The following is an 8848-nucleotide window of genomic DNA, read 5'->3' as shown; positions in this document are numbered from 1 at the left end:
CTATAGCTGCTTTGTTTGTTTGTGTTGTTGTTTCTATAGCTGTTGTTGTTATTTCTATAGCTGCTGTTAATGTAATGTTTCTCCAGCTGCTGCTGCTGTTTCTATAGCTGATGTTTTTATTTTTGCTGTTGTTCTTGACTCTGAAGCAGCTGTTGTTTCTGTAGCTTTGCTCTAGTTACTGATAATGTTGTTTTCTGTTGTTACTTTTTCTTCTGTTATTTTTACTGTAGCTTTTGTTTTTGTTTCTGTTGCTGCTTTTGTTGTTGTTTTTTGTTGCTGTTGTTTTTTATAGAGCTGTTGTTGTTTCTTATAACGTTGTTGTTTTTGTTGCTACTTTTGTTTCTGTACTTTGTTGTTGTTGTTGTTGTTGTTGTTGTTGTTGTTGTTGTTGTTGTTGTTGCTGCTGCTCTTGACCAATCAGCCTCCTCTTGTCTCAGGTCGTCGCTTACTACCCAGACCTCGGCCCCTCCCTCTCCTTGTTGTCACAGGAAGCGGTTACCTTGGTTACTATTACTACAAGAGGAGGAGCCAACAGAGCAGTGGCGCTCCACCCCATGTGGCCACGCCCTCACAGGTAGGTTTGAAAATGCTGCTTCTTTTTCTGTCCTTTTTAGGGGGTGGAGCTACGTTAAGGTAAATTAAAAAATACCACAGAACCGAGGGGACGGGCCTATCGAAGAGGTTCTGAGGCAAGCTCCTCCTCTTATGTGACCTATGTAGAAGCATTTGTGTCGACAGTCAGCCAGTAGTTTTGACAAGAGTTGATGACATCACTCTTGACTGATCTGAGCACACCGATTGGTTTACTGGGTGAAAGGTGAGAGTGATGTTACACTGACTGCTCACATGACTTTGTTCCTCGCCTTCTGATTGGTCCATTTACAGATGGTCTGATCTGTTTAGTCCGACAGTAACTAGGCTCATTCTGATTTGACCAGACTGCACCTATTTGACCCGTTCATCAGTTTTCTCTGATCAATAGCTGTATGGATCAGCTGCAAGGAGTGTGACTGATAATCATCATTGATCTGTCTGTGAGCTGCCCACTCTGTTCTTTATTCCGACGGTGTAAGAAAGGCGAGGGGGCGGAGCCTCTCAGCATTAATGCCTCACCATCTGTCTCCTCTTCTTCTTCTGTGTTCTGGCTCTGAGCACTCGTCAGTTCTTCCTCTCTGTCACTCTTCGTCCTAATGTGTCGGCGGCCGGCTCGGCCTCCAGCGGCGACCTCTGCTTCAAACGTTCGTTCATGGTGAGATTCTTCTGCCATCGCCGCGGTGACGGTGGCAGCACGCGGCAGAAGCGAGACCTGCTGAGGCAGGTGAGGCGGCGTGTGGCCGATGGTGAGAGTGAGAGAGATGGAGGAAGACGAGGAGTGGGAATGAGAGCCACGGCACGATTCAGGTGGGAGTGGAGATAAAACAGAAGAGGAGGAACTGGGACAGACTGTCAGGCTGGATTTAAACTTTATATATTATTTTTAATTTGATCAGGGTTGGGCTGACACTAACCTGTTGAATTTGTTAAGGTAGCAGCTTTTAAGGTGGAATGACTGAATTAACTGAGAAGCTGCAGTTTGCCTTAAAATCTTTTGCAATTGATTTTTAGTAAATCAGCCAAACTTATGTTCTGTTATTGATCTGTCTAGTCAGCTTCTGTCTGAGGGTCAGAGGTCTGGGTCGGACGGACACATCTTTAATAAACCTGTAATCCCTGATAACATTTTAAACACAAGAATCGAAAAGATACGATTAAAGTTTCTGCTCAAACCCAGACAGGTAAAAACAGAACGGTGAGTTTAGGTTGTTTTCTAAAAACAAGATTGAGTTTATTTTGTCTAAATGTCTAAGAATAAAATGTCCATGTTGACATGTTTGGAAGGGAAATGGATTTGTGTCCTGTTCGAAAATAAAAACTTTAAATTTAACTCATTAAAGACAAACTAAACATTTCCTGAAGATATAATCTCTAATCTGTTCCAAAGGACAAGACACATTAAAGCAAAGTGAGAGAGTTGTCAGCAGATTTGAGATGAGAGACGTTTGAATAGACAAGCAGAGAGAGAGATTATAAGGGGTATTGTTCAGATTAAAGCGGATTATGGGATGTGTGTGTGGATTCTATGGAGACTTCTCATCATTCGCTTAGAGTCGTTAGCTTCTTCCCAGCTTGTCTAGTGCTAACCTGGCTAGCTAGCTGCTATCACCAACACGTCTTCCGGCGCCGCTCTGTGATTGGTCTAAATTCTGTGCCTGTTTTTCCACAGTAGCTTCAGACGACTGCATCAGAGGCCCTCAACCCTGCTCCTGGTGGTCCCTTGTCCTACATGTTTTAGCTGCTTCCACACACCTGATTCAAATAATTGAATTACGTGCTCAGAAAGTCATCGGGTTTAGCAGAACCCAGTCAATGACTCATTGATTTCAGTCAGCTGTGTAGAAGCAGGGACACATCTAAAACTTGCAAGATCACCAGGGTCAGGGACCTCTGAACTACACGACAGCTGATAAACAGTTGGCCTTGTTCACAGTAAAACTGATGCTAATGAACTGTTTGTTGGGGACTGTCAGCTGTTGGAAAATGTTCTGCTGCTGTAGTGATTTCTCCTCCACCTCTCTCCAAAGCCCCGCCCACCCTGCACCTGTACACATTTGCTGTTTATGTTGTCTTTAATTGTTTTTTATTTTGTGGATTTTCAGTTCTTCCTGTTTCTATCAGAAGACCACTGTGTCTCCACCTACTTCCTTTTAGCCCCACCCCTTTTTGACATTCTGGTTAAATCTCATGATCAGGCTCCGGGTACCTCGATTGGCTCTCCGTCATCGTTTGAGTACGCTCAGTAATGGTGTCTGTCACCCTGCCCCTTGGCACTGCCGGCCAATCGCCTTCCTTGGCTTCATTCTGTCTGTCAACGCCCTGCGGCCACTGGCCAATCGGGTAAGAGCAGCTGTGACGAAGGATTCTAATTGGATGATGGGAAAGTGGGAGGAAGAGCAGTGGCCATATTTGTACATCCTGTTTTGAGTCTTGTTTTAAAAGTAATTTTAAAAGTCTTTGTCGATCGGTTTCCTTCAGTTGAAAACCAAGACCAGACTCTGACCTGAACCAGATGCTGACCACCAAGACCATAACCAGGACCAGACGCTGACTTAAAATGGCCAGAACTGAACCTGGCCTGCAGAAACTCAACTAGGACCAAACTCTGAACTTTGCTCTATTAATCTCTGATGACCTGATTTTACAATTTTTGATCATAAAGCTGTAGTTTGTGTTTTCCCCTGAAGGTGACGTTGTACCACTCCTTTACTATCAGATAATCATAAAGAGGTAGTTTGTTCTCACCTGAAGGTGGTGTTGTACCACTCCTTCTTTAAAATCAGATTATTGTAAAGCGGTAGTTTTTCCGCTTAAAGGTAACATTTTACAGCTCCTCCTTTAAAACCAGATAATCATAAAGCTGTAGTTTGTTCTCTCCTTAAAATGGCATTGTACCGCTCCTTCCTTAAAACCAATTGATTGTAAGGCTGTAGTTTTTTTTTCTCCTGAAGGTGGCGTTGTACCGCTCCTTCCCGACTCGACTTCTCTCTCGCACCTGGGGTCGTCTGAATGGCGTGGAGCTTCCAACCTGGCTCCGTAAACCCATCTTCTCACTCTACATTTGGACATTTGGGGTCAATATGCAGGTTGGGATTCAAAACCAGATTAGTTCTATTTGCTTTGTTTAATGTTTGTTGTTTTTAACTATTTGTGTTTGTCCGCTAGGAGGCAGCAGTGGAGGATTTACATCATTACAAAAACCTGGGTGAATTTTTTCGTCGACGTCTCAAACCTGCTGTCAGACCAGTTTGCTCCGCCTCCTGCTTGGTAACCTTTTTTTCTGTCTGCAGGTCTGAAAAAGGCTGTGAAACCTTGAGACAGTTGTAAAATGAGGGCTGACATAGAACTGGATCTTAGAGAGAGACTTGTTTATAACTAGAAGAAGGAGGGTGTAAAAATGGGTCTGAGACTAGGAGACCAACATAAAATTTAGCTTTCAACAAAAAGACTGGTACAGAACTGGGTCTTGGACTGGGAGGCTGATGTAGAACATAGAATTGGCAGTAGAGCCTGAATGATATATCGGTAGAGCCGATATTTTAGGCCGATATATGCATTTGAGGACCGATCGTATCGGTGATAATTGTCCCATTATGCACAGATATAAACACTTGTAATTTTCACCCCTAAAATGCTGGGAACGAGCCGTGTCCTTACTCGCAAATTGTGTAATTGTACAATGTATCCAGCAGAGGGTGCATGCGGACTACTTTCAAGTCATGGCCGTGCACTTTAGGTTTCACTTTCAGCACAGCCAAAGTAGGGAGCAGTACTGTGTAGCATATTTTGCTGAACAGAGCATGGTAAGTTTATTTTAACTGATCTATAAAAAAATTAATCAACAATAATAAATTCTCTTCAATCCTCCAACCCACTTGTCATTAGCTACATGTCTCTCAAGTTAGCAAGCTAATGTTTAGATAACCTAGCATAGGTTATTGCCTTGTAAAAATGTATCCAGAACAATAAATCTAACATAGAGATAAATATATATATATATATCAGTGTTAGTAACGTTATCTTTGTTGTCCTCGATGAAATGCATTGTTTGTCTGAAATCTTTACTTCTCTGCAAAGAAAAAAAATCACTTCTGTGGTCAATACAAATTATACCTTCCCCTTATATGAATGACTGTTTGACAATGATCAGGAAAGGACGTTTCTTTGTTTGATTTATATTTATGTTACACACTTGATAACTTTATGGTGAAAAGTGGAGGATAGAAAATTTGAACGCACGTTAGGAAGACTGTTTCAAGATTCCAAGTGTTAAAACAGATTTAAAAGTAGCTGCTTATTTAGTTTCTTGGATTTGGACAAAGCTCACAATTTTCAGCTGTTATATTAGTTATCTGCAACATCCTTCTCCTAATATCAGTATCGGTGATAGCCAAAATTTCCATATCGGTCGGGCTCAAATTGGCAGCACAATGGATTAGCGGTTAACCCTGCTATCCTACAGGAAGAATGTCCTAGTTTCAATCCCAGGTTTAGACATATGGTCTTTCTGTGTGGAGTTTGCATGTTCTTGTTTTTGTCTGGGTTTTTCTTTGAGCACTTGGGTTTCCTCAACACTCCAAAAACATGTGAGACTGCCTTCAGGCCCAGGAGGACCTTTATAAAAGATCTGTGATCCAAATGGGGTTTACCTAGTTAAATAAAGGTCAAGAATTGAGTCTTGGACAAGAGTTGGACAGGAGTACTGGTATAGAATTACGTTTTGGACTGGGAGACAGGTGTATATAACTGGGTCTTGAACTGGGACACTTGTGTAGAAATGGGTCTCTTTTTTTCTCTCTCTCTCTCTCTCTCTCCTAGGGTCTTAGCCTAGGAGACCAACATGGAATTGGGTTGTAGACAGAAAGACTGGTATAAAACTGGATCTTGAACTAGTGCACTATTGTAGAATTGGGTGTTTGACGGGTTGACTGGGAGACAAATATAGAATTTGGTCTTAGACAGAAAGTCTGATTGAGTCTTAGACTGAGTCTTAGACTGAGACATGAATGTAAACTAGATTTCTAAATGGGGAACATGTGTGAAACTGGGTCTTGGACTGGGAGACAGGTCTAAAACTTGATAGACTGAGACCCAGGTGTCTGATGATACTTTGTGATGGTTGTTGCACAGCTTTTAGCTACAAGCTAGATATTTAGACTGGGTGTTTTTGACCAGGTTAGGGTCTGTCTTTTGGTTCCAGACCTCTCCAGCTGATGGGAAGATCCTCCATTTTGGTCAGGTGAAGAACTCAGAAGTGGAACAGGTGAAGGGGGTTACCTACAGTCTTGAGAACTTCCTGGGTCCACACATGAGGATCAGTGGTAAGGTCACATCACCAGGCCTTCAGATGTTGGTCCTTTCTGACTAATCAGACCTCTTCAGTGTTTCCATGTGACCAAGTTAATTTTGACATGCTGAGATCTGCAGTTCTGAGGCTAAAACAACTAATAATGTATTTCTGTCTTCAGTATCATCTTCCTCATCTTTCCGGGATCTCCTCCTGTCATCTCCTGATAATGACCTGTTTCATGTCGTTGTCTACCTGGCTCCAGGTGACTATCACTGCTTCCATTCACCTACTGACTGGGAGGTGGAGCTTCGACGTCACTTTCCAGGTCTGTGCGTTCACCGAATCACTTGTTTCCATTTTGCTGTGTGCTGACATCCCATATCTCTGTCTCGTGTTCCTCTTCAGGTTCGTTGATGTCTGTGAACCCGGGCGTGGCTCGTCGCATCAAAGAGCTCTTCTGCCTTAACGAGCGTGTGGTGCTTAGTGGCCAATGGCAGCACGGCTTCTTCTCGTTAACAGCGGTTGGAGCTACAAACGTGGGCTCCATTAGACTTTACTTTGACCAGGTGAGGGATGGTCATCAGACCAGTGACTTACAAACAAAAAAACTTCCCGCCTTACATACGCTGCCCTATCTCTTGATGTTAATAAAAAGGTCTCTAAAGATATTGACAAGATGCAGTTTAACTTCATTTGGAAGAACAAACACTATATTAAAAAATCTGTAATTATGAACTCTTATGATAAGGGTGGCCTCAACTTTTTGGACTTTTATGCCTTAAATAACACATTTAAATTAAATTGGCTAAAACAATTTATGAAAAACCCATCTTCAGTTTGGAACATCATCCATCCATCTATCCATTATCTTTACCCGCTTATTCCATTTTTTTGGGTCACGGGGGTCGCCGGTGCCATGTCCAGCAATCACTGTGCGAGGGGCGGGGTACACCCTGGACAGGTCGCAAGTCCATCACAGGGCCACATAGAGACAAACGAGACAAACAACCATTTACTCTCTCACTCACACCTAGGGACAATTTAGAGTTACCAATCAGCCTAACATGCATGTTTTTGGTCTGCGGGAGGAAACCAGAGTACCCGGAGAAAACCCACGCATGCACGGAGAGAACATGCAAACTCCACCCAGAAAGGCCCCTGGACCGGGGTTTGAACCAAGGACCTGCTTGCTGAGAGGCAGCAGCTCTACCAGTTGTGCCACCGTGCTGCCCTTGGAACTTCATACCAAACTTTATTTTCTCTAAATTAGGAGGCCTAATTTTCTTTCTATTTTGTAATTATAATGCTGAAAATGTCCCCTCAAAACTTTCCAGTTTTCATAAACAGACGCTTCTCTCTTGGTCATTGATTGACAAACATAATTTCTCTCCACGGAGATATTATATTTGGAACAATAGAGACATCTTGCATAAAAACAAATCCTTATTTTACCCTAATTAGTTTATTCACAACATTTAGTTCATCAATTGCTCAACCCTGATGGATCATTAATGTCATATGAAGAATTTGTCATAAAATATAACATTATGATCCCTATCAACAAATTTAATATTGTAATAAAAGCAATCCCTACTGGAGTAATTATTTTACATACAAGTACAGCAGGACAGAGCTTCTGGTGACTGAGGGATGGCAGCGAAGGGCTGAGTCTCCACACCAAAGAGAAAATAAATCTCCCCTTAAGTCAATTAAGAGGGTGAAATATTAAAGTGGAGAGCATTGGGAAGGGGAAGAGATGGCTTCAAAACAAAAAGGCAAAAAGTCTACCCCCGCTACGAATAAGGATAACAGAGTAAGGCGATACGAGGCCGAGGTTGCAAGCCATGCTATTGCTAGTCCTAAGGCTGCTAGCCCCGCTGATATTGCACAAGCTGCTGCTGGCCTGGCCAAAGAGATGGAGGAAGGAGGAGAAAAAGCGGTGTGCCTGGCTATTGTACTTAGAGATAAGACACTTTCGACAAGATAATAGTCAAAAACTTGAATCGATATGAGGCGAAATTGCAAGAATAAACAAGAGACTGGATGAGGTGGAGGTGCGAATTATCGATGCAGAAGAGAAGCTGGAATGTATGGATGAGGTGTTAGCGAGATTGCTAACAATTCAAGAAAAGCTTCAGGAAAGATTGACGGACCAGGAAAGCCGCTCCAGGAGAGAAGATGTGAGAATATATGGAGTCCCTGAAGGAGTTGAAGGGGAGCCAAGGGCAATGGTGTCCTTCATAGAGAAGTTGCTTAGAGGGAATCTTGGCATCCCTGACTCAAGGGATATGCTAATTGAAAAAGCTCACCGAGCTCCCGCACCGCGACCCCCGTTGGCATCTCAACCCAGATCCATTCTGGTTAGATTCCAGAGCTACAGAATGAAAGAAGAGGAGCTAAGATTGGCATGGCAAAGAACGGGTTTCACGGTGGATAATAACCAGATCTCACTGGATCATGATTATGCCCAGAAGATCCTACTGAAGAGGAAAGAATATGGGAAGGCTCGAAGAATCTTGAAGGCAAACGACATTTGATTTCAGACCTTGTACCCAGCACGTCTGAGGGTGTTTTTCAAAGATGGTGCCAGAACGTATGTGTCGGTGGAGGGGGCGACGGAGAACCTGGCGGAAAGAGGATTCCCAGTGGAAGTAATAGCTCGACCTAAGACGCTGTTGGAAATAATTCAGAAATCTTCTTGGCAACAAGTGGAAGGAAGGCAGAGCTCGGTGACCAGAAAGGGAAACTACAAGGAGCGATTGCAAGTATATCGGAGAATACGGTGGAAAAAGTGTAAGAAAGGGGTGAATAAGGTAAAACCACAGAAGATTACACTGAAGGACATGGGTAGATGCATGTGTGGACACATAGGTGAGGGCCCACATGAATATAAACGTTATGAGTATGTATGCCTGCGTGAATATGTGCATATATTATTATAAAAGCCGAACTGAGAGTGCAAAT

The 8848-nt window shown here is 42.9% G+C and overlaps 1 protein-coding gene across 2 annotated transcripts in view; it reads left to right on the top strand.

Moving 5' to 3' along the window:
• pisd (phosphatidylserine decarboxylase) overlaps nucleotides 1-8848 on the top strand; it is a 26625-nt gene that overhangs the window by 1660 nt on the left and 16117 nt on the right. The window contains exons 1-7 of one of the 2 annotated variants that reach the window (XM_037692449.1): nucleotides 1209-1401; nucleotides 2790-2934; nucleotides 3546-3680; nucleotides 3760-3861; nucleotides 5795-5915; nucleotides 6063-6209; nucleotides 6290-6450. In XM_037692449.1, coding sequence (XP_037548377.1) covers nucleotides 1247-1401; nucleotides 2790-2934; nucleotides 3546-3680; nucleotides 3760-3861; nucleotides 5795-5915; nucleotides 6063-6209; nucleotides 6290-6450 — 966 coding nt within the window. In that variant the 5' untranslated portion in view covers nucleotides 1209-1246. Of the gene's footprint in view, nucleotides 1-437; nucleotides 575-1208; nucleotides 1402-2789; nucleotides 2935-3545; nucleotides 3681-3759; nucleotides 3862-5794; nucleotides 5916-6062; nucleotides 6210-6289; nucleotides 6451-8848 lie in introns of those variants that run through there. The other variant, XM_037692448.1, reaches the window with a different exon arrangement.

Source organism: Nematolebias whitei, chromosome 18 (assembly GCF_014905685.2).
Source record: "Nematolebias whitei isolate Nwh7 chromosome 18, NemWhi1, whole genome shotgun sequence".
Classification (NCBI taxonomy): Eukaryota; Metazoa; Chordata; class Actinopteri; order Cyprinodontiformes; family Rivulidae; genus Nematolebias; species Nematolebias whitei.
The sequence above is the reverse complement of the archived record's forward strand: the minus strand, read 5'-3'. Positions and strand labels throughout refer to the sequence as shown.